The 26,844-nt window shown below is 45.2% G+C and overlaps 2 protein-coding genes across 7 annotated transcripts; both read right to left on the reverse strand.

The window, feature by feature from the left end:
- Window positions 1–1,769: 1,769 nt before the first annotated feature.
- On the reverse strand, window positions 1,770–7,517 carry LOC111961306 (uncharacterized). 2 transcript variants are annotated; one of them, XM_070440745.1, is made up of 9 exons: window positions 7,432–7,517; window positions 6,100–6,130; window positions 5,061–5,095; window positions 4,901–4,960; window positions 4,547–4,800; window positions 4,108–4,373; window positions 3,595–3,949; window positions 3,021–3,357; window positions 1,770–2,832 (listed from the first exon to the last, which is right to left on the reverse strand). In XM_070440745.1, the coding sequence occupies exons 2-9, from the start codon at window positions 6,122–6,124 to the stop codon at window positions 2,698–2,700; spliced, it is 1,467 nt and encodes a 488-aa protein (XP_070296846.1). In that variant the 5' UTR covers window positions 6,125–6,130; window positions 7,432–7,517; the 3' UTR covers window positions 1,770–2,697. The 2 variants fall into 2 exon arrangements, with proteins under 2 accessions (XP_070296846.1, XP_023839238.1); XM_023983470.2 differs by lacking the exons at window positions 6,100–6,130; window positions 7,432–7,517 and having other exon boundaries at window positions 5,061–5,160.
- On the reverse strand, window positions 6,128–26,740 carry LOC111961307 (transcription factor TFIIIB component B'' homolog). 5 transcript variants are annotated; one of them, XR_011477201.1, is made up of 19 exons: window positions 26,104–26,740; window positions 25,365–25,602; window positions 23,635–24,325; window positions 22,934–23,037; window positions 22,745–22,810; window positions 22,443–22,592; window positions 22,153–22,286; window positions 21,900–21,994; window positions 15,502–15,556; window positions 15,161–15,295; window positions 14,645–14,890; window positions 14,472–14,517; window positions 12,642–12,859; window positions 12,272–12,383; window positions 11,764–12,184; window positions 11,151–11,285; window positions 10,061–10,097; window positions 8,830–9,920; window positions 6,128–6,485 (listed from the first exon to the last, which is right to left on the reverse strand). XR_011477201.1 is itself a non-coding variant. In XM_070440734.1 (18 exons), exons 2-18 carry the CDS (start codon window positions 25,580–25,582, stop codon window positions 8,926–8,928), a joined length of 3,858 nt encoding a protein of 1,285 aa, XP_070296835.1. In that variant the 5' UTR covers window positions 25,583–25,602; window positions 26,104–26,740; the 3' UTR covers window positions 8,428–8,925. The 5 variants fall into 5 exon arrangements, 1 of the variants encoding a protein (XP_070296835.1); XR_011477197.1 differs by lacking the exon at window positions 6,128–6,485 and adding an exon at window positions 7,604–7,686 and having other exon boundaries at window positions 8,719–9,920; XR_011477199.1 differs by lacking the exon at window positions 6,128–6,485 and adding an exon at window positions 7,604–7,686 and having other exon boundaries at window positions 8,719–9,920; window positions 25,365–25,626.
- Between the last annotated feature and the right edge of the window lie 104 nt (window positions 26,741–26,844).

Raw genomic sequence — 26,844 nt, forward strand, 5'->3', positions numbered from 1 at the left:
CTCGTACTATTTCAACTACTGAATCCTGCAAGATACTGTTCTTAAATTATACAACTACCATTCTTGCCAAAGCAGAGATTTTAATATTATTTTTTTTTGCCCGTGCTACAAACGTCTATATTGTTCCGTTAATACTAGTAAAGGCTCACAGTATAACTTTTTTTCCCCCAATTGTTGTATTTTTTTYCTCTTCTGATTTTTCAGGGGGTGCTRCAGCACCCTCAGCTATGGGATACATTATTCCCATATTCCCTATATTTGGACTTAATTGGCTCCTGGGTGGGTGTAATGCACACAATTTGCCATTTTACAATTGCTTGTTCATAATCAGAGACAGACAGTGATGAGTTTATACTGGCTTAAATCATTGATTGGCAAGTGATGCACAGTAGAAGAGGCTGGTGGGAGGGGCTATAAGAGGACAAACTCRTTGTAATGGCTGGATTGGAATCAAAGGAATGGTACCAAACACATGGAAACCACACATTTTACTCTGTTCCATTGATTCYATTCCAGCCATAACAATGAGCCTGTCTTCCTATATCTCCTCCCCCCAGCATTTTCTGATGCAGTGTTTTCATTTTTTTTTTATCTAGGCAGGATGGAAACGGTTGGAAACCCCCTGATTAATTCAATAGCAGAATCTATAAAAGTGAATAACCCTATCCGTATTCAATATGGACCAACAGAAGAGGGGCACTGCCTGTGAGAGGGTGGAATATTTATGTAGTGAGGTCACCTAGCAACCCCTACGATCTCCCTGCCTCTCTATGCTGCTTGGGAATGAAACATCTGCACATTCCTCCCCCATCCCCCTATGCACACATGCACACACAGCAAAAGCTTTAAAGGCTTTTGAGATGTGCTCTCGACTTCTGTTGAGCCTAACTAAGATATCTGCACAATGTGTTTTTGAATAACTTTGTTACAGATTTCTTATGTTGYCATAAGGTTCTGCTGCATAGCTGGTCTGCAAAAAAGCAGTCATAATTGTACAGCTAGACTGCCTCCTCCTGGTCAACTGGCAGAAGACCAATGTCAAAACAGAGCTCTACATTTTCCCTTTCAAGTAGGCCTAGGCAAAGCCACCTCTCCCTACGAGCTGAGTGTAGGGCCCCTTGGCCACTAGGGGACCCAGACCAAAAAACCTCAGTCAGGGTCTTAAAGTACTGCTGAGAATTAGAAAAGTAGAAAACACAAGGTGCAATTAAAAAAATGTGGTAGTACATAAACAGTTTTCCACTTCTTTTGTCAGTCACTCAATTAACCCATGTCAGCTAACATTTCTTAAATTGGTAGGTAATCATAACCAAATTACCATCCGGACCGCAGGGCATGTGCTCAGGGGGACTGACCTCCCAATTGATTTTGTTATTCACTCACACTGATATCATATGAATTTGGCATAAATCAAGGGCCCCTGAGCGGCGCAGCGGTCTAAGGCACTGCATCTCAGTGCTAGAGGCGTCACTACAGACCCTGGTTCGATCCTGGGCTGTATCACAACCAGCTGTGACCGGGYGTCCCATAGGTCGCCGCACAATTGGCCCAGCGTCGTCCGGGTTAGGGGAGGGTTTGGCCATCATTGTAAAATAACAATTTCTTCTTAACTGAAAAATGACCCACTGCCAAGTGGAGGCACTAAAAAAAATTCCGGGGAGGTGGGAGGCTAAATCTTGCTTAGGGCCCTTAAAAAGGCGGCACTGGGCCAAGGCCTACTTATCAAATGTTATTTTCTCATCTGTTAACGCAACACATGAAACATAAAGTAGACGTTAACGTATAAAACTTTATTCACATATTTTACATGARCTACAGAACAGCTATGTTAGTTTGAACCAACAGTGGCTGCAGAACATAATCGATAACTGAGAACTGAAATTGGACTCATGATCTGTGCACTGTTTCCGTGAGTTTGTCACTGTACATGGATTAAACTAGAGGATTCTGTTCCAGCGCCATTTGAAATTATATTTCCTGTATCTTCAGGGAGCATGAAATAAAGAGACTTCGCTGTGGCGCCCCTCAAGCTGCAAWGCCGGGTCTTGTTCATGCACGAAGAGTGAAAAACCAAAGTAAACGTCAAGCGTACATACCCCTCCAATATATCTGATCTAAATTATAATAAACCTATATACATACACAATGCTCATGTTAAGACAATGGCTACCTATGTAAACAATATTTCAAATACGAACACAAATTTGAATGTGGAAGACTCTGTAGTAGAGTGAGGTGACACTGATTTCAAGTATTCTCCTTCATGCAGACAAKAGGGAAATTATCATGACTGTCTAGCTTGGTGTGGTTTGAAAAAATGTAAACCAAATAAATATAAATATGTTATTAGAATGAATAGATTACTCAATAGGCTAGATGATATGATTGGGGTAAAAGAGCCAAAAAACGTAATCGTTCAATATAGGAAATTAGCTTCAAGGCGCGGCAGTTTGGTCCCCCAAAAAATTTGAAGAGGAATTTTCCCTAGTTTGGTTTCACTGTTGCCATCTTGTGACCAAATCTGTTCACTGCAAGCATGAAACCTTGTTCGCATAAACACAAGCAAGCAGAAACGTAATTTCAGTGGTAGATACAAAAACATGTTTTCTTAAGTACTTAACATTTTGTTCTCCAGTTTGATTCAAACAAAGAGTCAAAGAGTGCCTTCTTGAATCTCCTTTCCCTTCCTCCCGTCTCTCATCCCTCATTCTCCTCGACCTCGGTGAAGATGTCACTGAAGAAGTACTGGGACACGTTGATGGGTTCCTCGTCTGCTGAACCGCTGTCCACACAGGGAGACGCGCTGGGCTGGGYGGCTGGCACCTGAGAAGACTGGTGGAGATAGAGAGAGATGGGGAGGGAGAGAGAGTAGGACAGGAGTACAATGAGGGTTCTGTTTCTCATCGTTGTGTAACAAAAATAAATACAAGATCATACCCACGACAGTAGGTTGATGTTTTTTTTTGTTGCAAAGTTCATAGGTAAAATACTGTATCACCAGATGTTGTCCATCTCTTTACCTCAGTAGCTGTAGTACACAGGGAAGTACTGGGCTCTGGGTCTGAGTGTAAGGCCAGGACATCAGAGGGTTTTTCCCGAGGCACCCTGGYGGAAAAATCTGGCATAGTCGTGGTTCTGGTGGCTCTAGTGGGGGTGGTGGTGTTATGCGTTGTGGAAGGTGAAGGCATGGTTGTGGTGGTGGTGGAAGGTGCAGGAGCAGCCCGTTTCCCCCCTGGGCGGGTGGTGTTGACCAGGGGCCTCCGAGTGGCTGCTCTGGTACATCGGGGGGGGGAAGCTACAGGGGAGRTGTTCTTATTGGACATGAAAGACAGGAATCCCCTGGGTCTCCTACCAGGCCTGTAGGGGGAAGGAATATCCAAAATATTTAAATCAATAATTATTAACACTCCTAATCAATGGAAGACAATCGAATGTGTCCTGTCAATTAACTATAATACAACAGCAGGTCATTTTAGCTACTTACGACTCCACCTTTAATTGAGGAGTTCATAACTAATAGATAGTAACAGGGGGACAAACAGGGGGAGATAGAGAGTGACAGGTATAAGAACGAATGAATTTCAGGCAAATCACCTGCTCAAGGGGCCACTCATTGCCAGCGGTGTAATTTGACGGGCAGCCTGAGACTCCGCCCCTGAACTATTGTCCTCCCCTCCAGTCGGCGTGTGCTCTGTCTCTGTACGATCTAAACAGCCCACAGTCCCCTGCTGTGGCTCATCAGCCACCACCTCTTGTGATGCGGTTCCCGTGACGGAGGGGCCTGGCTGGGCCGGGGGACTGGAGGCAGTGGGGTGGTCAGGGTCTAGGGTGGTAGTGGTCAAAGAGGTGGTCTGGTCTGGGGTAACGGGTGACACAGCCTCCTTGGCAGGGGCCGAACGACTGGTCTGTTTCCTTACTGCAGTGTTAGGTCTCACCTGCAGTTTGTCTACTTCACACAAGCAGAGACAGAATTATTTTAGGAGAATATTACACAATAAAATGGATGGATGAACGGAATCGAATGAATGAACGAACAAACAAACAGACGATGGAGAGCAAGTGTTTCACACATTGTATTAGATGCACTACTGTGTACTCCGTGCCCACCTCTCCTGGCTCTCTCTGGCACTTTCCTCTTCTTAGAAGGAGGATATGTGTCCTCACTAGTCGCTGCATCAGCCATCGAGTCTTCTGAGGGTTTGGCCGAGGCACACACACCTACTGGGCCCGCTGTGGAGCCAGACTCCACTTCCTTGATACTGGTGTATGAGGGTTGAGGAAGGACCTCATCCACTGACATAGGCTCAGGGACTTCACAGAGGATACCAGCATTCCCTTTCTCCAAACCACCWCCAGGGGCAACAATATCACTGCTGAAGGAGAGAAGGATTTGCAAGGTGAAGGGACGGAGCGCACAAAACAGGGACGAAATAGAGAAAGAAAGAGGGGGAGAGAGGAGAAAATGTACATTCATATGGGAGATATTTTGCATTTGGGGGGGGAAACTGAGTGGAAAAGGGGTTAGCGATGACTGACAGGCACTGACCTCTGCTGCAGTTGAGCGCCTGCGACTGGTAGAAAAAAGAAAGGCTCGGAGAGGGTCTGGGATGTGCAGCCATTCTCCTCCCCTGTGGGAAGTACTGGGATTTCAGTCAGGGAGAGGATGAATATAGGCTCATCCGGGTCTGACTGGGCCTGGTCCAACGGAGCAGTCGATACAGACGTTTCTGAGTGCTGTATGAAGACAGCATCACTTTGTTGCGAGAAAAAGCTTCCCTCCGTAAAGAGAGACATATCGCCCTGTGAATATAAACATCGGACGCACACAGATGAGAGGCATATCTTAGGAGCACATTTCTACACGCAACCAGACATCTTCGGTAGGAATACAATGAATTACCTGGGTAGTATCAATGACGTCAGTAAGAGGGATGACTTGGTGAATCTGTTGCATTTCCTCCTATGAATACAAACACCACACACACAGATCAGACACTTTAAAAGCACACTGTGGCAATGCAACCGGCTAAACCAATAGATGATATTTATAATAGCCTCACCTGGGTAGTATCGATGATGTCAGAAAGGGGGACGACTTGGTGGATCTGTTGTATTTCCATGGGAACCGTCTCACTTCCTCTGGTGTCTGGACTTCAGGGCAGGGTCTCAGTATCTAGTTCTTGGACTCAGATGTGGGTCTGGAAGCCACATGCTGGTGTCTGGACTTCAGGGCTTGGCTGCCTTCTGGTACTGGACTGCAGAGCGTGTAGCGGCTTGGCGGTGCGACCCAAGTTGGGTTTGGGTTAGGTAAACGGGCCCTACGGGTTGGGGCACTGTCTGTTGGGCTGGTCTGAGTCTGATGTCCCTGGACTGGGACCCTACAGCACTGAGGGAAGAGGAAAGTTTTCCTTGGGCCATCGTGATCTTTCCCTCTCCTGATGACCTCAGAGGTGACTCTGGACTATGGGTCTGAGTGAACTGGACCTGGCTGCTCAAGGCTTGGGGTGGGCTGTGGTTGTGAGAGTATGGTGGTTACTTTGGTGTGGATTGTTGTTTTGAGAGTGTGTTGTGGTGGAATTTAGTGTGGGCTGGCGGGTTCTGACTGTGTGGTGGTATTCAATGCAGGCTGTTGGTTTTGAATGAGCAACTCTGGTTCTCTGATGGGGTGTGGTTCTGACAGTGTGGCTGGTAGTCAGTTGGGGTTTGGGTTGAGTGGTCCTAGCAGCCCGTCCAGGTTGGGTTTGACCTTAGGGAAGTGGCTCCTCTGGTCTGTGAGGTTGTCCTGTTGCTCTGAGCCCTCTGACCCTTCAGAACCTGATTCCACTGAGAGGCGTGTCCAATATCAGTCCCCTCCCTCTGTCTGAGAGGCCTCCTCTATGGGTGGATGAGGGATGACTTGGTGAGATTGTGTATTTCCTCCTATGAATAAATCACAACACACACACACACACCCTTTAAAACCCACTGTGGTAATCAACACAATCAGACATGTTTGTTAGAACACATTCAATTATAAATAGCATTTAGGCTAAACCAATAGATTATATTTATAATAGCGTTACCTGGGTAGTATCGAATGATGTCAGAAAGGGGGACGACATTGGTGGATCTGTTGTATTTCCATGGGAACCTCATCAGCTTCCTCTGGTGTCTGACTTCAGGGCAGGGTCCAGTATCTAGTCCTCTGGACCTCAGATTGGTCTGGAAGCCACATCTGGTGTCTGGACTTCAGGGTTTGGCCTGCTTTCTGGTACCTGGACTGCAGGGCGTGTAGCGGCTTTGCGGTGCGACCCAAGTTGGGTTTGGGTTTAGGTAAACGGGCCCTGCGGGTGGGGGACCTGTCTGTTTGGGCTGGTCTGAGTCTGATGTCCTGACTGGGACCTCCAGCACTGAGGGAAGAGGATATTTCCTCTTATGGCCATCGTGACCTTTCACCTCTTCTGATGACCTCAGAGGTACTCTGGGACTATGGGTCTGAGTGTTAACTGACCTGGCTGCTCAGGCTTGGGGTGGCTGTGGTTTTGAGAGTATGGTGGTACTTCTGTGTGGATTGTTTGTTCGAGAGTGGTGTTTGTGGGGAATTTAGTGTGGGCTGGGGGGTTCTGACTGTGTGGTGGTATTCAATGTAGGCTGTGGTTTTGAATGCGTACTCTGGTTCTCTGAATGGGCTGTGGTCTCTGAGTGTGGGATGATATGTGTGGTGGGTGTGATTTTGAGTGTGCGGTAGTCTCTGTTTGGGCGTGTTTCTGACTCTGTGTTAATACTCTCATTAGGCAGTGGTGTTCTGTGGTGAATTTCATGGTAGGCTGTGGTTCTGAGGGTTTGTGATATTCAGCATAGAATCTAGTGGTGGTTCCGACAGTGTGATGGTAGTTTGTGTTGGTTTGGGGTTGCTGTGGTGATATTCCTCAGTAGGTGTGTGGTGGTCTGAGATTGTGGTGGTAGTCTGTGGTGGTTCTGACAGTGTGGTGGTAGTCTGTTTGGGTTGAGTGGTCCTAGCAGCCCGTCCAGGTTGGGTTTGACCTTAGGAAGTGGCTCCTCCTGGTGGTGAGGTTGTCTGTTGCTCTGAGCCCCTGACACTCAGAACCTGATTCCACCTGAGAGGCGTGTCCAATATCAGTCCCCTCCATCTGTCTGAGAGGCCCTCCTCTATGGGTGGATGAGGATGACTTGGTGAATCTGTTGTATTTCCTCCTATGAATAAAATCACACACACAAACACACACACAACACACACACACACACCCTTTCAAAAACCCAACGTGGTAATGCAACTGTAACACAATCAGACATATTTGTTGGAACACATTCAATTATAAATAGCATTTTAGGCTAAACCAATAGATGATATTTATAATAGCCTTACCTGGGTAGTATGGATGATGTCAGAAAGGGGGACGACATGGTGGATCTGTTGTATTTCCATGGAACCTCATCAGCTTCCTCTGGTGTCTGGACTTCAGGGCAGGGTCCAGTATCTAGTCTCTGACCTCAGATGTGGGTCTGGAAGCCACATCTGGTGTCTGGACTTCAGGGCTTGGCCTGCCTTCTGGTACCTGGACTGCAGAGCGTGTAGCGGCTTGGGCGTGCGACCCAAGTTGGGTTTGGGTTTAGGTAAACGGGCCCTGCGGGTTGGGGGACCTGTCGGTTTGGGCTGGTCTGAGTCTGATGTCCCTGACTGGGACCCTACAGCACTGAGGGAGAGGAAGTATTTTCTTAGGGCCATCGTGACCTTTCACCTCTTCTGATGACCTCAGAGGTGACTCTGGGACTGGTGCTCGGGTCTGAGTGTAACTGGACCTGGCTGCTCAAGCTTGGGGTGGGCTGTGGTTGTGAAGAGTATGGTGGTACCTGTGTGGATTGTTTGTTGAGAGTGTGTTTGTGGTGGAATTTAGTGTGGGCTGGGGCGGTTCTGACTGTGTGGTGGTATTCAATGCAGGCTGTGGTTTTGAATGAGCTATTCTGGTTCTCTCGAATGGCTGTGGTTCTGAGAGTGTGGTGGTATCTGTGGTGGTTCTGACAGTGTGGTGGTAGTCAGTTGGGGTTTGGGTTGAGTGGTCCTAGCAGCCGTCCCAGGTTGGGTTTGACCTTAGGGAAGTGGCTCCTCCTGGTCTGTGAGGTTGTCTGTTGCTCTGAGCCCTCTGACACTTCAGAACCTGATTCCACCTGAGAGGCGTGTCCAATATCAGTCCCCTCCCTCGTCTGAGAGGCCCCTCCTCTATGGGTGGATGAGGGATGACTTGGTGAATCTGTTGTATTTCCTCCTATGAAATAAAATCACACACACCACACACCCTTTAAAAACCCACTGTGGTATGCAACTGCAAACAAATCAGACATAGTTGTTGGAACACATTCAATTATAAATAGCATTTAGGCTAAACCAATAGATATATTTATAATAGCCTTACCTGGGTAGTACGATGATGTCAGAAAGGGGGACGACTTGGTGGATCTGTTGTATTTCCATGGAACCTCATCAGCTTCCTCTGGTGTCTGGACTTCAGGGCAGGGTCCAGTATCTAGTCTCTGGACCTCAGATGTGGGTCTGGAAGCCACATCTGGTGTCTGGACTTCAGGGTTTGGCCTGCTTTCTGGTACCTGACTGCAGGGTGTGTAGTGGCACGACGCAAGTTGGGTTTGGGTTTAGGTAAACGGGCCCTACGGTTGAGGGCCTGTCTGTTTGGGCTGGTCTGAGTCTGATGTCCTGACTGGGACCTCCAGCACTGAGGGAAGAGGAAGTATTCCCTTACGGCCATCGTGACCTTTCACCTCTTCTGATGACCACAGAGGTGACTCTGGGACTGGGGCTCTGGGTCTGAGTGTAACTGGACCTGGCTGCTCAAGGCTTGGGTGGCGTGTGGTTGTGAGAGTATGGTGGTACTCTGTGTGGATTGTTGTTTGAGAGTGTGTTTGGTGGTGAATTCAATGCAGGCTGTGGTTTTGAATACGCTGTCTGGTTTTCTGAATGGGCAGTGGTTCTGAGTGTGGGATGATATTTGTGGTGGGCTGATGCTTGGAGTGTGATTTTGAGTGTGCAGTAGTTCTCTGTTTGGGCTGTGTTTCTGACTCTGTGTTAATACTCTCAGTAGGCAGTGGTGGTTCTGTGGTGATATTCATGGTAGGCTCTGGTTCTGAGGTTGTGGTGATATTCAGCATAGAATCTAGTGGTGGTTCTGACAGTATGGTGGTAGTCTGTGGTAGTGCTGGCAGTGTGGTGGTAGTCTGTGGTGGTTCTGACAGTGTGGTGGTAGTCTGTGGTGGTTCTGACAGTGTGGTGGTAGTCTGTTTGGGTTGTGTGGTCCTAGCAGCCCTTCCCAGGTTGGGTTTGACCTTAGGGAAGTGGCTCCTCCTGGTCTGTGAGGTTGTCTGTTGCTCTGAGCCCTCTRACACTTCAGAACCTGATTCCATCTTGGAGGCGTGTCCAATATCAGTCCCCTCCATCTGTCTGAGAGGCCCCTCCTCTATGGGTGGAGTTTCTAGAGTGGGAGTATCACTGCTCTGAGGCACTGGTACAGATGCCGTTGATGTGGTGACTAGGATAGAGGACGTTGTTGTCAAGGTGACTGGAGCAGAGGATGTTGTCGTGGTGACTGGGACTGAGGCTGTTGCCATGGTAATTATAACAGAGGCTGTTATTTTGGAGACTGGGATAGAGGCTGTTGACATGGCAACAGGTACAGAATCCTCAGCGATTCGTGATGCCTCAGTGACCCTAAGAGATTCAGAAGGAATGGTGCTAGTTTGTGATTGGTCAGTGGGCTGTGGTGTCATCTGGTACAGTTGGTCCTCATTGGAACATTCTTCCGTGATGATATCATCTGCTCCTGCAGTGAAGGCCTCAGCTGCCTGAGACAGGTGGGTGAGGTTGCCAATGGCCAGAAGGGTTCTAGCTGCCTCRTTGTAGCTCTCCTCAGATACTGGAACAAAGAGGGGAGAGGAGAAGAGAAACAGTTTAACATTCTATAGTTAGTGGTGTGAGGGAGAGCGTTTATATTTTGTATATATTTTTTACTTAAGAGGATACAATAGATATCAGCTCTTGAAAGGACCAACCTACCTTCCATGTTATCTGGAGACAGGAAGTCTATCACGTCCTAGAACGAAGAAAACAAAAACATTAGTCCTCATAACATAGACACAGTCTGGAGCAATATAGCAGCCGTGCTTGACACAATTGGATGCTTGACCCAGTCATCTCAATTTAACACAGAGAACTTCTGAAAAGTGCTATATACTGAATCTCAAATGTGATACTATAACCAGATTTCTATCCAACCATTGCCTGACACATGAAAAAARTCACGAACGGACTGATGGAAACAGTAAATACTGGTACAATTTCAGAAATGTTGAGAATTCGTTCATTCGACATGGTGGGATCTTTTAGTGTCTGGAAAATGTATTATGTGAGAACCGCCTTAATGCGCAAATAATAATATAATACCCATCAGAACGTAGTAAACTTGAGTCACGAGATGATGTGTGGTCCCCCCACTACCAAGCATGCAGGTTATTAGGCTACAGATGAAATAACTTAAAATAAACTTCACAGGGTGGTGAAAGTGCACAGTGATGAGTTTGATGCTCCTTTCCAATAAATATTGAGGGACTTATTCTGGTGACATGATGATCGATGCTTGGCTGCTGTTTTGAYAAATAAAAATCCCATAATGTTGGTRGGCAWCCCACACTGTATCTGCGAGCTGTTGGCTACAGCGCTTGTGACAAGACTAGAGTGGTCACAGTTGGTATATAACTCTTTWTATTTTTGTGACAGAACTATCAGTAGAGTTGAAAAGGCGATGWAAASCCATTTAACTTGTTTTYYCCCCCGGTATTTGGGAATTTAACCGTAAAAGTTATTTTTATGTGCACTACGTCATCACACACAGCCTTTTATCCGCAATAAGTCTGTTTCATTGAAATATCTCTGGTAGGAAAATGCCTATATTCTTTAATGCAGATTTTAGAATTTTCACATGAAAATCTGTCACTAATTGGATGGAAACCTAGCTATTGATGACAAAATGTTGGTCAAAAACATGGATGAAGGAGGGATGGTAGTGATGTATAGGGAWATACATTTTGTCCACACGACACAGACAGGACAAACAGGACAGGGCACATGAGGGCACATGATGACTTACTACTAACAGGTCCAACTGATGCTCACAGGGCACTGTGCCCATTTCACCACCCTGTGCCCGCTCGCATGACGAGTCAGGGCAGAATGCATCATGGGAAATACCCAGGACATCAGGCACGTTGACGGAGATATCGAGCTGTGAGCGGGGGAGAGGATGACAGGATGGAAGGAAGGAAGGAAGGAAGGGAGGTTACAGGACAGAAAAACCATGCATGATAAATAAATGAATAAAAAGACATACACAGGGTAGGTTGTGCTGGGTTTCCAAAGTGTAGGATAACTAAAGCAGCTTTGTGAATAGCAAGTCGGAGAGTGAATTAAATGGATAAACCAATGGGATGCAACTGTGACAGGATAAAATAATAAAATAACCTAAAAATAAATACAAATAGATCCATTATGTARGATCTAGATCCCTGGGACAGTAGACAAACCTTTTTCAAAGCATTGAGCCAACCCATTCCATAGTGGCTCAGATTTGTTCTTTACACATTGACCCTTCCAGCAACTATGGTGCAATTATGGTGGAGCAATTATAGGGGATGCGTAACCAGGCCAGTGCATTACAGCTAAGCTCAGTAGTGTGAAAATGGTAAGTGTGTCACCCCTTTCACCTCCTCCATGGTCTCCTCAACCTCTGTGGCGACAGGTTGTGGCGAGCGAAGGCTCATGGGAATGAACGCAGGTGCCTGGTTCTCCTCCTCTGGGCTTGTGGGATTGTGGGTGTCCTCCTCGGCCTGCGCCTCCTCTCTCCATGCTCCTTCTTCCTCATCTTCATCCTCATCTTCAGACTGGGACGCCCTGAGGGTGACCAGCTTGGATTTCCTAGCCGCTGATTGGCCCTTCCTACCTGGCAGGACTGGGCCAGGTTTGATGTTGGACCTCCTGGTTGCTGGTTTGGATTTGGGCTTGGTGGAGGAAGAAGTGGAGGGGGATCCGTCTGAGGCAGGAGTGGGGGCAGAGTCTGAGGGCGAGTCCCCATCCTCCTTTGCAGGGTAATTCAAGAGCTGTGTCTTTTTGGGTATTCTGCCATACCTGAAAGACATTAACATAGTTMGTTTTACTGCCGTTCTATGGCTGTGACCCTCTTCAGTTATGTAGGATCAGTGTGCGTGTGTGTACCTGGTGGGTTTGATGGGTTTATCGTTGGCTTCTTCCTCCTCTCCCTCAGATGAAGAGAGTTCACCAGCTTTCTTCTTCTCCTTTTGACTGACTGAAGGAGAAGCATCTTTATCTACCTGAAAGTAAGTTAAGGTAGAGGTTGGACCACACAGACACTCAACTACTTTTCAGCTATTGAGGTTCAGACAAGTCTTAGGGTTTATAGAATGTTACAAACATTTACGATTAATAAGAAAAAGAAAGTCACAATTCTCTGTGATTGGTGTGCGTCTTATGACCAGGGGAAGTTTTTTGTCCACAATGATGTTGGGAGTGAATATAAGCTCTATTTACACTGTTAAAAATKGGGTTTTCCTCACAGGACAAAGACCTACCTGTTCTTCAGACAGCCCTTCTTCAGTGTTCTCCTCCTCTGTAGGTGTGGCCCCATCTTTAACGTTGGGCTTGGTATTGGGCTCGGGGCCCCTCTGGCCCCACTTCCTACCCAGGTTAGGAAGAGGTCTCTGGGATCGGCCACGGGACAACTGGGCTGGTTTGATCACCACAGGTCCCTTGGCTGCTTCCACAGGCCCTTCTGCCTGCTTTGAACTAATAAAAAAATACATCATAATTATTAAACCTACAATATGTAATCTTTTGGGCGACCTGACCAAATTCACATAGAAATGCGAGTTATAGATCTCTCTTTCGCATTGAAAGCAAGTCCAAGAAGCGGTAGATCTGTTCTATGTACACTATTTCTATGTGTCCCGTTCTTAAATTCAGTTTTTGCGTCTTTTACGTTCGGTTTTGTACACCAGCTTCAAACAGCTGAAAAAACAATATTTAAAAAATATTTCACAGGGGTTTAGATGGCACAATGATTCTCTACAAAAACTGAAATTAGGCAAACYAATAGACTTTTAGCAAAATGGAAAATGGCAGAGCGATATCTGCATACTGCACCTTTAAAGGGACATTTCTAAAATGTTCAACTTCATAATCAACATCTCCAGCACCACCCCAACATCAACATATGTGAAAATGGCACATTTGTATGTTTTGTTAGATAGAGGAAGATAAGTCTTTCCAGTGACATCATCGGTGTGCATCATGATATTTTAACCCATTGTGAGTAGGCATTGCCTACTAATTGGTTGAGGATGTCATTAGAAACACTTATCTTTCTCTTTCTTTTCCCACACAAAACATAGAAACACTATTTTCATAGAGGACTCTCCATGACCAAAAGTATATGGACACCTGTTTGTCGAACATCTCATTCCAAAGTCATGKGCATTTATATGGAGTTGGTCCCCCCTTTGCTGCTATAACAGCCTCCACTCTTCTGGGAAGGCTTTTCACTAGATGTTGGAACATTGCTGCAGGCACTTGCTTCCATTCAKCCACAAGAGCATTAGTGAGGTCGGGCTCTGATGTTGGGCGATTAGGCCTGACTCGCAGTCAGCGTTCCAATTCATCCCAAAGGTGTTCGATGGGGTTGAGGTCAGGGTCTTGTGCAGGACTCTGTGCAGGCGGTTCCACTGCTTCAGAGACCAACGGCCGCGAGCTTTACACTACTCCAGCCGACACTTGGCATTGCGCATGGTGATCTTAGGCTAGTTTGCGGTTGCTCGGCCATGGAAACCCATTTCTTGAAGCTCCCGACAAGCAAGTCTTGTACTGACATTGCTTCCAGAGGCAGTTTGGAACTCGGTAGAGTGTTGCAACCAAGGACAGACGATTTATGCGCGCTTCAGGGGTCCCGTTCTGTGAGCTTGTCGCCTACCACTTCGCGGCTGAGCCACTGTTGCTCCTAAACATTTCCACTTCACAATAACAGCACTTACAGTTGACCGGGGCAGCTCTAGCAGGGCGTACATTTGACAAACTGACTTGTTGGAAAGGTGGCATCCTATGACGGTGCCACGATGAAAGTCACTGAGCCCTTCAGTAAGGCCATTCAACTGCTAATGTTTGTCTATGGAGATTGCATGGCGGTGTGCTCCATTTTACACCTGTCAGCAACAGGTGTGGCTGAAATAGCCGAAACCACTAATTTGAAAGGGTGTCCACATACTTTTGTATGTATAGTGTATGTTGATGTTGGGGTGGTGCTGGAGATGATGAATATGAAGTCAAAAAAAAATTTCAGCACTTGACACTTTTTCTCCTAATGTAAAGAACAAAATAGTTGACATTTACAAACTGCAAGTGTTACCTCTCTGGAGGCCCTGCCTCAGAATCTTCAGGTACACCAGCCTCTTCTGAGGAAGCAGAGGAAACAACGGCAGTAAGTAAGATAAATAATGAGTTACTAGATTTTGTATATTTTCACTTTGTTATATGGCTACTGTGAAAAGCACCACTGAAGTCGTGGAAGTTCTACTGCACCTTGATCACTTGTTATTAGGTCGATCTTCTTTTTCTTTCCATCCTTTGCTTCTTCAGGAGAGGACTCTCCTCCTCCATTCCTACTTTTGCGTTTTCTCTTCGGGGTGGGAGAGGAGGAAAGTGTGGTCACTTCGTTAGAGACGTTCTCGTTCTCCTTCTCTCCCTCCTCCTCCACCTCCTCTGTGTCCATCTCCGCGTCTAACCCCTCCTCCTCCACGTCGCTCAGCTGCTTCGCTGCTTTCTTTTCTGACGGACAGCGAGAGCAGAGATATTGAGACTCATACAGGGAGCAAGGACGGCTAATGCGTGGGCTGAAGACATTACTACCTTTTAACGATGAATAATGTTCAAGAAATCACAACAATTTCACCAGATTACATAGGTGAGAGATGCCATATGAGATGCAACACATAGCTGTCTGTTAAAACCCCCTCTGAGAAATTCAGGCATTGACTTTGTGGTGGAACTCCCTACATGACCAAATAGGTAGTAAACAAGGAAATGTATCTTAGTTACCTTTCTGTTTGATTTTTTTCTTGATCCGTATCTTCTCTGTGGGGGACTTGTTATTTTTGTTCCTCTTTGCTTCTGCAGCCAAGATCTTCTCCAGGAGGCCAGTGAAGAACTCAAAATCCAGCCTGCGTTTCTCCTCTAAATCAAATCACATTTTTTGTTGGTTAGATACACATATATAGCAGATGTTATTGCGGCTGTAGCGAAATGCTTGTGTTCCTAGCTCCAACAGTGCAGTCAGAACAGAGAAAAGACCAAGATTGGACCAAGAATTGGATTCCCGAATCACGTCTATAACGRCTGAGTATAGTAAGTTCCTTCTGATAAAAGTTTTTCAAACTTACTGAAGGCCTTGTCTATCCTCCAGCTGTTTGCTCTCTCCTCTTTCTTGAACTTGTTCTGAAAGACACAAAAACAGTAGACAAAATTACAAACCGGCAGTAACACAACCTAGTACAGTTGTATAGTGCTACAGCCCCGATCTACAGTATTTAGGGTTGGGCGGTACCCAGACCTTCAGATCTTCATTACCGTCCTTCTCATCCTGGGATTTATGGTATTAGCAACTTAGTACACAAGAGGGTGCCAAAAACACACAAAAGAAAAACCCATTGGGCATCCACTACCAGAATGCTAACAAAATGAGTGCAAGTAATAGCGGATTTCCATGGAGGCTGCTAGCTAAATATGCTAACGAGCGCAAATGAAGTCGCTCGGGCAACAAGCCTGCCTGCTCTGAGAAGGGGGACGGGGGGGGGGACGGGCCAAGAACGGAGAGGAGAAAAAACACAAAGAGGGGGGGGGGGGGGGGGAGGACGGGCCAAGAACGGAGAGGAGAAAAAACACAAAGAGATCAAGATAGCAGAGAGAGCTGTACAAATAACTCATCCAAAGGGCTTTGACTTCTTAAACAAGGCAGAAAGCTAACACAATATGATGCCCTGTTACCTTAATTATTCAGCCACTTACATATAACTACCAAGTTAAGCTTGAACGCAGACCTAAAACGCTCCTTATTGTAAGTTCTGCTCGGCATCAGACAAATCTTGTGCTTCAGTTGCACTTCTCCACTCAGATGAGAATTCACGAATGGGCATTCTATCATCAGACAGCGCTCTGACTGACGTGTAGCTACTTTTCTCTGGTACTTTTCTCAGTGTAGCCAGCCTACTTTTCTAAGGTAAAATGCCAGATKAACTTTAAGCAAAACATAAGGAAATGTACCTGGCAACATTCTTTCTATGATAAACATAAAAATATGATGCCATGCATCATTTTAGCAAAAAAAATACCTCGCTTTTTCACTGTAATCTCATTTACTTGTGTGGCTGCCAGCTGATAAAAATGAAACTATTTTCTGCCGAATGTGTTGCATTAATGCATTTTCTGTGAAGGAAAACTATAGTTGCACATCCCTGATCACTCTATTGAAGAAAACATGTTAAGCGTTACTTTCAAAGAAATGCGACCCCTGTCAATACACAGYTGGACCTGCTCCCGCTTTCTCCCGTTAAACTATTTACAAACAAACATTTGACTGGCTCAACTGTTCTGGGGAACTACGGTAACCTTAATAATGTAACAATGTGACAGGTGAAATGAACAATGTGATCTGCTTAATCTCCTAACGTATTACACAAGTTGACTGAAGGTATTTACTTAAAAAGTAGCTACAAMTATTAAAATGAATTGAAAAACTTCAAAGAAATAGTTAACAGTTTTGACGGTATTGAAAAACCATCCCGTGGCTATTTCCAAATACCCCGTATACCTTATGGGTAGGGCCTGTTGTTTTGGTTGATCATGACCTGGATTGAAATCYTTTTAAGCCTTTTCCAGAAATGAGAATTACACCAAAAATGAAAGCAATTGTATAAGGATGGTGCTGGACCATCTGACATAAAAAGAAAAGGGGAAAGTCTTATGAAAAACCTTTATTTAATGGTTAAAGGTCCAATGCACCTGTTTTATTTCTCTCAATATAAAATAATTTCTGAGGTAAAAAATTAAGTATCGGGCCTCCCGGGTGGCGCAGTAGTCTAATGCACTGCATCGCAGTGCTAGCTGTGCCAGAGACAGAGACTCTGGGTTCGAGCCCAGGCTCTGTCGCAGCTGGCCGCGACCGGGAGGTCCATGGGGCGACGCACAATTGGCCTAGCATCGTCCGGGTTAGGGAGGGTTTGGCCGKTAGGGATATCCTTGTCTCATCGCGCACTAGCGACTCCTGTGACGGGCCGGRCGCAGTGCACACTGACCAGGTCGCTAGGTGTACGGTGTTTCCTCCGACACATTGGTGCGGCTGGCTTCTGGGTTGGATGCGCGCTGTGTTAAGAAGCAGTGCGGCTTGGTTGGGTTGTGYTTCGGARGACGCATGGCTCTCGACCTTCGTCTCTCCCGAGCCCGTACGGGAGTTGTAGCAATGAGACAAGACAGTAACTACTAACAATTGGATACCACGAAACTGGGGAGAAAAAAATAAAATAATAATAAATCAAATTAAGAATCTTACTGTGATTATTTTAAATTAAAATGGTCAATGGGCAATTTCTCAAGCAAAAATGTTGCTAGGACTGTCTAGGAGTGGGGAGGGGAAACTGAACATTTGCTGTTATTGGCGGAGRTTGGGAACTCTCTTTCTCATTGGTGGTCTATTAACTAATTTACCACATGGTATYATGGAAGGCCAAAACATACTCCCGCCAAAACATCCTCCCACCAAAACAAGATGACATTTATGGCAGTCTTTTCAAATAGCTCTTACACTAAAAGGGCATTTTCATAATTTCACAGTATTATTCCAACCTCAGTGTGGAAATATATATAAAAATATACACTACCGTTCAAAAGTTATGGGTCACTTAAAAATGTCCTTGTTTTTGAAAGAAAAGCAAATTTTTTGTCCATTAAAATAACATCAAATTGATCAGAAATACAGTGTAGACATTGTTAATGTTGTAAATGACTTYTGATCCTGGAAACTGAAGAGTTTTTAATGGAATACCTACATAGGCGTACAGAGGCCCATTATCAGCAACAATCACTCCTGTGCTCCAATGGCACGTTGTGTTAGCTAATACAAGTTTAAATTAATTTTAAAAGGCTAATTGATCATTAGAAAACCCTTTTGTAATTATGTTAGCACAGCTGAAAACTGTTGTCCTGATTAAAGAAGCAAATAAAACTGGCCTTCTTTCAGACTAGTTGAGTATCTGGAGCATCAGCATTTGTGGGTTCGATACAGGTTCAAATGGACAGAAACAAAGAACTTTCTTCTGAAAATCGTCAGTCTATTCTTGTTCTGAGAAATGAAGGCTATTCCATGCGAGAAATTGCCAAGAAACTGAAGATCTCGTACAACGCTGTGTACTACTCCCTTCACAGAACAGCGCAAACTGGCTCGAACCAGAATAGAAAGAGTGGAAGCCCCTGTGCACAACTGAGCAAGAGGACAAGTACTTAGAGTGTCTAGTTTGAGAAACAGACACCTCACAAGTCCTCAACTGGCAGCTTCATTAAATAGTACCCGCAAAACCCCAGTCTCACGTCAACAGTGAAGAGGCGACTCCGGGATGCTGGCCTTCTAGGCAGAGATGCAAAGAAAAAGCCATATCTCAGACTGGCCAATAAAAAGAAAAGATTAAGATGGGCAAAAAGAACACAGACACTGGACAGAGGAAGATTGGAAAAAAGTTTTATGGACAGACAAATCTAAGTTTGAGGTGTTCAGATCACAAAGAAAGAACATTCGTGAGACGCAGAATTTTTTTAAAAGATGCTTAAGGACTGCTTGACACCATCTGTCAAGGATGGTGGAGGCAATGTGACGGTCTGGGGTGCTTTGGTGGTGGTAAAGTGAGAGATTTGTACAGGGTAAAAGGGATCTTGAAGAAGGAAGGCTATCACTCCATTTTGCAACGCCATCATACCTGTGGACGGGCGCTTAATTGGAGCCAATTCTTCCTACAACAGGACAATGACCCAAAAGCCACAGCTCAAACTATGCAATAACTATTTAAGGAAGAAGCAGTCGCTGGTAATGGAGTGGCCAGCACAGTCACCGGATCTCAACCTTATTGAGCTGTTGTGGGAGCAGCTTGGACCGTTTGTTATGTAAGAAGCGCTCATCAAGCCAATCCAACTTGTGGGAGGTGCTTCAGAAGCATGGGTGAAATCTCTTCAGATTACCTCAACAAATTGACAACTAGAAGCCAAATGGTCTGCAAGGCTGTAATTGCTGCAAATGGGGATTCTTTGACAGAAAGCTAAATTTGAAGGACACAATTATTATTCAATTAAAAATCATTATTTATAACCTTGTCACGTCTTGACTATATTTCCTATTCATTTTGCAAACTCATTTCATGTATGTTTTCATGGAGAAACAAGGAACATTTCTAAGTGACCCCAAACTTTTGAACGGTATCAAATCTTAAGTGTAACATGCACATGGTTAGCAGATGTTAATGCGAGTGTGCTTCTAGTTCCGACAGTGCAGTAATATCTAACAAGTAATCTAACAATTCCCCAACAACTACCTAATACACACAAATCTAAAGGGGTGAATGAGAATATGTACATGTAAGTATGTGGATGAGCGATGGCCGAGCGGCATTGGCAAGGTGCAATAGATGGTATAAAATACAGTATATACATGTGATATGAGTAATGTAAGATATGTARACATTATTAAAGTGGCATTATTTGGCATGTTATTGTATAAAGTGGCCAGTGATTGGGTCTTAATGTAGACAGCAGCCTCTCTCTGTAAGTGATGGCTGTTTAACAGTCTGATGGCCTTGAGACAGAAGCTGTTTTTCAGTCTCTCGGTCCCAGCTTTGATGCACCTTTACTGACCTCGCCTTCTGGATGGTAGCGATGTGAACAGGCAGTGGCTCGGGAGGTTGATGTCCTTGATGATCTTTTTGGCCTTCCTGTGACATCGGGTGCTGTAGGTGTCATGAAGRGCAGGTAGTTTGCACCTGGTGATGTGTTGTGCAGACCGCACCACCCTCTGGAGAGCCTTTGTGGTTGAGAGCGGTGCAAGCCCACTACTGTTGTGTCGTCTGTAAACTTGATGATTGAGTTGGAGGMGTGCATGACCACGCAGTCATGGGTGAACAGGGAGTACAGCAGGGGGCTGAGCACGCATCGTTGTGGGGCCCCAGTGTTGAGAGTCAGCGAAGTGGAGATGTTGTTTCCTACCTTCACCACCTGGGGGCGGCCCGTCAGAAAGTCCAGGACCCAATTTCACAGGGCGGGGTTGAGACCCAGGGCCTCAAGCTTAATAATGAGCTTGGAGGGTACTATGGTGTTGAATGCTGATCTGTAGTCAACAAACAGCATTCTTACATAGGTATTCCTTTTGTCCAGATGGGATAGGGCAKTGTGCAGTGTGATGGCGATTGCGTCGTCTGTGGACCTGTTGGGGCGGTATGCAAACTGAAGTGGGTCTAGGGTGGCCGGTAAGGTGGAGGTGATATGATCCTTGACTAGTCTCTCTATTCACTTCATGATGACAGAAGTCAGTGTTACRGGGCGKTAGTCATTTAGTTCAGTTATCTTTGCCTTCTTGGGTACAGGAACAATGGTAGCCATCTTGAAGCATGTGGGGACAACAGACCGGGATAGGGARCATTGAATATGTCCGTAAACACACCTGCCAGCTGGTCTGCGCATGCTCTGAGGACACGGCTAAGGATGCCGTCTGGGCCAGCAGCCTTGCGAAGGTCAACACGTTTAAATGTTTTACTCACGTCAGCCACAGAGAAGGAGAGGGGGGCGCAGTCCTTGTTAGCGGCCGTGACGGTGGCACTGTATTATCCTCAAAGCGGGCAAAGAAGGAGTTTAGTTTGTCTGGAAGCATGATGTCGGTGTCTGTGAYGTGGCTGGTTTTCTTTTTGTAGTCCGTTATTTACTGTAGACCCTGCCACATAGGTCTCGTGTCTGAGCCGTTGAATTGCGACTCCACCTTGTCCCCGTACTGGCATTTCTCTTGTTTTATTGCCTTGTGGAGGGAATAGCTACTGTCTATACTCAGTCATATTCCCAGACCTCATTCCATGGTTAAATGCGGTGGTGTGTGTGCTTTCAGTTTTGCGCGAATGCCGCCATCCATCCACGGTTTCTGGTTAGGGTAGCTTTTAATAGTCACAGTGGGTACAACATCTCCAATGCACTTCTTWATAAATGCACTCACAGAGTCAGCGTATAGGTCGATGTTGTTCTCTGAGGCTRACCGGAACATATTCCAGTCCACGTGATAAAAACAATCTTGAAGCGTGGTTTCCGATTGGTCGGACCAGCGTTGAATGGTTCTCCTCACTGGTACATCCTGTTTGAGTTTCTGCCTATAAGACGGTAGGAGCAAGATGGGGCCGTGGTAGGATTTGCCGAAGAGAGGGCGGGGGAGGGCTTTGTATGCATCGCGGAAGTTCGAGTAGCAGTGGTCGAGGGTATTGCCCATGCGTGTAGCGCAATCAATATGCTGGTAGAATTTAGGTAACCTTGTTCTCAAATTTGCTTTGTTAAAATCCCCAGATACAATAAATGAGTCCTCAGGATATACGGTTTCCAGTTTGAATATAGTCCAGTAGTGTATATATATATTTTTACTGCCATGTGCCTTTAAAATCCAGGTTATGTGACATGAACAACCAAAACAAGGGGCCCTACTTATGGGGCTAAATCAGGAATAACACTAYAGTAAATTACACAGGTAATTTATAGACAGTGTCAGTGATACCTTGATCTCGGTGCGACCGCGGTGAGGGAACAGCTGTCCAATCATGGAGAAGTCTGTTCCCACCATACTGATGGCCAGGAAGAACATGTCCGTCTCTGACGAAACAACAACAACAACACAAAGACTTTGTTTTAGTAGGACTTTTGGTTTCAACATGTACAAACGCAGGTAAACTAAGGTGTAACTGATGATTAAGTAAATATTGGGATAGAGTAGAGTTCTATTGGACCCAAGTAGTGGCTKTCAGACAGACCTTTGTTGGACCAGGGCTTGACATGTGTCCCCTTCCTGAAGCTCGAGTAGGTGGTTGTGGAACCACGCTCAAAGATGGGGTCTCTATCATCAGCTGGGTTGGGCCCTTTCTGCCTCAAGACCTCCACCGTCAAACTGGGACACACACACAAACACACAGGGGGAGAAAGTTAGGTAACATCCAAACATAACAGGATTGGGGTGAAGTCCAATTCAGTCAAATCAGGAAGTCAATTCAGGAAGTAAATAAAAAATTGCTTTTCAATTAGGAAACTGAGACACGTCGCTGACCTCTCCTCATCGATGATCAGAGAGCCGTCTTCTGCCACCTTCACCCGCGGGACCATCACCCCATCGTCATCCTCATCTTCATTTTCATCTTCATCTCCCTGGCTGGCTGTCTCAGCTGGGGCCTCCGGTGTTGGGGGTCTTTCAGGTGACCTGTACAAGACAAAGATGATCATTTCAATTGGGTTAAATAGCACAGCTACCTTGGTTGTTACACTGTGAGATGATATTTCACACACTTTATTGCCTGCCTAATATATATTTTCTAGAAATGGAAAATAAACTTGAGCATGATACGGTCTTACTCTTCTCTTGGTGGGGTGAGTGGGAGGACAGTCTCGTTCTCCCTCTGTTCCTCTACCAGATAAGACCTGGAAGGAAAACACAACACAGGGAACTTACGCTTCAGAAAAACCTTTAAAATAGAACATAGATTTACACTGACTGTACCCAACAAATCCCCCCCTCCCCAGACTCACACCCACTGAGCTTACGTCATGGGGTTGGTATCAGGCAGGTAGTAGATGAGATCTCTCATGGTCATTTTAGAGGGATCTAGTGTGTATTCGCTCACACACACCTTGGCTTTGCTCCGTTTCTGCACATTCAAAACATCACAATGTTAAAATTCAGTGGTATGACAAGCATCTAAACAATGACAGTAAACACTGTGCTCTGCTGTCATCTAGCAGCTTCTCTTGGTGACAGCAACAACTGGTTTAACTGAAGAACCTCTGCTATCTAAACACAATCAGTGTGAGTGTATGAGATATGCAAATTCGTTGCAGTTCTTGGTATCTTCAAACATTGACAGTGCCTAGAGAAGCGTTTAACAYATCAATTTGCAATAATAATCCTACATTCTGTGCAGATTGTGTGTTATCAAACATGCATAATGTTGTTAGCTTCACAAGATTACATTATAGATTGAACGGGATCTTAAGCACAAACAAATTAATAACATTGTACGAATTGGAATTTGTAACATACTAATCAATTTTTTTAAAATAAAATCAGGACGTAACATATGAGACTAAATGGATGATGTTGAATACAGTTGTGCACAATTACTGGGGACCCGTTTCGCCTCGTGAGCGCTACTTTAAAAATGACTGGCTGAAATTATACAAAACCTTTCTAGCATCACTTTATTCTTTGAACTAAAGATCACCAGTGAGACTAAAACCAATCTCACCTTCTCCTTGTTCATCTCCTGTCTCAGCARCTCTCTGAGCTTCCGGGCCTTAGCCAACCTCTGTAGGTCTGTTGGGTCATTCAGGAACCTGCTAAGCCTGGACTTCCCTGGTGCCAGCCCGGTGAGCCCACCAGACACAGACCTGGCGACCAGAGTCTTAGCTCTCTCTGATACTGAGATACCCTCTTTGTCTGGAAGGGAGGATGATGGGACCATCTCTAACGRAGTGGATGGAACTTTAATGGTTGGTGTTTTTTTCAGGAGATCTGATTGGATGCTGCCTTTGCCTGCTGCCTGCGGGGTCTGTTGTGAYAAGGATGAGTCCTCCACTGCCACATTCCCCAGAGAGGTTGTTGTAGGGCCTGGGGAAGCTGGGGACAGTGGCCTGGGTTTGGGCTGTCCTTTGGCTTGCCTACTACCTCCAGAGGGCCTCCGCCTTGGGGATCTCATGCCCTGTGGGGGTCCAGAATCTGTCTGTCTGGGGGCCTCTGGAGCCTCAGGGGTTGGAGCTGGAGTCTCAGTGCCCGCTCTCATAGGGGACTTGGGGGTCCTGGGGGAGGAGCGGGTGAGGGCTGGGGTGGCGGCCACCCGGGGTTTGGCAAGGTTTGGCATGACAGAGAACCGCTTCCTCCTTTGAAGACCGGCAGAKGGGGTGCTGCTGGAAGCCTCGCCATTTGGGTCTTTTCCATCCCTATACCAAAGACAGTCAGAGGTCAGAGACAATGCAGACAATAAGCTAATACGTGAGCAACACTGMACCACAGTCAGAAGATGGTTGTTGGGGCAAAACCAAGTTTAAACCTAGTCTGATTAATATGTATATACAGCCTGAAGCCAATGCCTGCAAAATTGTGTAAATGTTCCTTATGAGCCAGAATGTATAATACATTTACACTTACTCTMCAGGTGGTCTGTGCGGTTTGTCTTTTAGCTGCTTGAAATTTGTGACAATAAATGATATATTCTGAATCAGGGGAGGATGGAAAACAATCCAGACCTTTTTTGTGTGACTTTTTCATATATTTCCATTTTTTCTTTGGATTTCCAAATGTTTTAAATCATTTAAAGTGTGGATTGTTCTCCATCATCCCCTGATTCAGAATACAACATCTTCATTGTCATGGCATGCTTAGTTCAAAGCTAATCACGAAATGAAAAAAAAAATCCAATACAAAACAAACTTTACCTTGGTGCCAAATCATATACCTACAGGCTCTCTAAAAAAATTATCTGGTAAACAATACTTTCCTGTGGATATTTTGTCTCAAATTTTTTGCAAATTTAGGACAAACCACACAGACAACCGGTATACTAAGTTGAAATGTATTTTTTATTAAACATTTACACGATTTCGCAGGCATTAACTTACAGGCTGCATGTACAAATTAATTGTGTATTACAGCCTAATTCATCAGACTAGTTTAAACCATGTGTACGACCCATGTTACCTTGAGTAGTTCTCAATTCTACAACAAMATTTGAAATCCTATGAGAGATTATAAACCTCCAGAACAGTCACTGACAGCCACACCTCTGCATTTACACATTTAGCTGTAAAAGTGACTATAATACATTTGATTCAATTATGGATGTTGAATAAGGTAGCCCCCTGCACCTCTCTGATTCAGAGGGGTTGAATTAAATGCAGAAGACACATTTCAGTTGAAGGCATTCAGTTGTACAACTGACTAGGTATCCCCGTTTTCCCCCATTGATCGATTGGCACTCACTCTCTGGGTGTGGTGGACTCTGTGGAGGCTTCTAGCACTGCAGTTGTGGTGGTGTCCTTCACGCACTGGCCCCCTGCCTGGGGAAGGTCCTCGGAGGCCTGGGAGCCTGCAGCTGGAGCCTCCTGGGAAGGTGGAGTGTCCTGGGAGGAGGCTGGGGCTGGCCCTCTRCCTGCTGGCCTGACGTTCGGGCGAAAACTGATCCTGGATCTGCGAAGCATTCTGTCCTACTGCAGAGAGGCTGTGACACGGATGATGACATTAGCTATAAGAAACACAGAGCTCAGGGTTGCTAGCAAACGAACTTGTATTACATATATGGCAAATGACCATCAATGGCTTGTGTCTAAGCTAGTTAGCTACTAAATGCATCGGTTTGCTGCAAGAAGTCTGCTCAGCTGCCAAATGTCACTCACTGGCTCACTTATCTTCTGACTCAGCTAGCTAACGTCAGCTACGCGTCAGTCACATACCATAGCTGACAACCACGGGTAAGTTAGCTAGGGAAATACACCAGAAAACGTAAAGTGAGATAAAGTAGTTACAATTTCATCTCACTGTATTTTGTTAGCTAGCATGTCTTACATAGTAGTAACGACGAATGAGCATTATTAGCGTGCTAAAAGTTGTAAACCTGCTAACAGTTAGCTCGCAGTCACGCTTTCTTTGGACGCCTAGGAAAGTAATGTAATACTAACTTCCTCTTCTCCAAATACGTATCGTAATCCATAAAAATACAAACCTCGTATTTAATTATCAGTTTTTCGACATATATTCCATATGGTCGACGTTTTAATCCAAGTCTAGCACCATGCACACACACACTAGTCCACCATGATGTTTTCGATTACGTCAGAATTTTATTCGTGAAAGGGATTGTGGGAATTGTAGTTTGAGTGATAAAGGCCAAAAGTTGTTAGAGCAGCAGCTCATGTGTTCGTTATTTCTACATTGCAAAATTGAAAGGGACAGGTCCACAATATTTGAATGCATACTAGCTAGCAGTACTTTATTTAGAACATGATTGTAAAGTAGGTATATCAAAAACATAAGTTATCACATCATAGGGCAGGAACCTTGAGTCAAATTCACCCTCTTTAGTGCCCCTGATTAAGAAAAGTTAAACTAAAAACACAAAGTACAATGTGACTTTGTGAGTGGTAAGTGGACATGAATATGTATTAAGTCAAATCATTTAAATTTCAGTGATTCTGGCAAAAATAAATACAAATGAGTCACAACCCATTGTATGATCAAAGTGCAATTAGCTTGGGTAATAGTAACCTAGGATTGTCTTACATTTAACCAGGTGCTTTACAGTCAGCACTCATTAGGTGAATCATTACCAAAGTATCTATAGGCTTATTTGGATAAGGCAAGTATGTATTAGCAACCAAAATTGCACATGAATGAATTCAGCGTTCTCAGTTTTAGATTCTGAAGATCCAGGTCCACTTACACAACTCAGTAACTGTTGGTAAAT

This window comes from Salvelinus sp. IW2-2015, linkage group LG4q.1:29 (genome assembly GCF_002910315.2).
Source record: "Salvelinus sp. IW2-2015 linkage group LG4q.1:29, ASM291031v2, whole genome shotgun sequence".
Lineage (NCBI taxonomy): Eukaryota > Metazoa > Chordata > Actinopteri > Salmoniformes > Salmonidae > Salvelinus > Salvelinus sp. IW2-2015.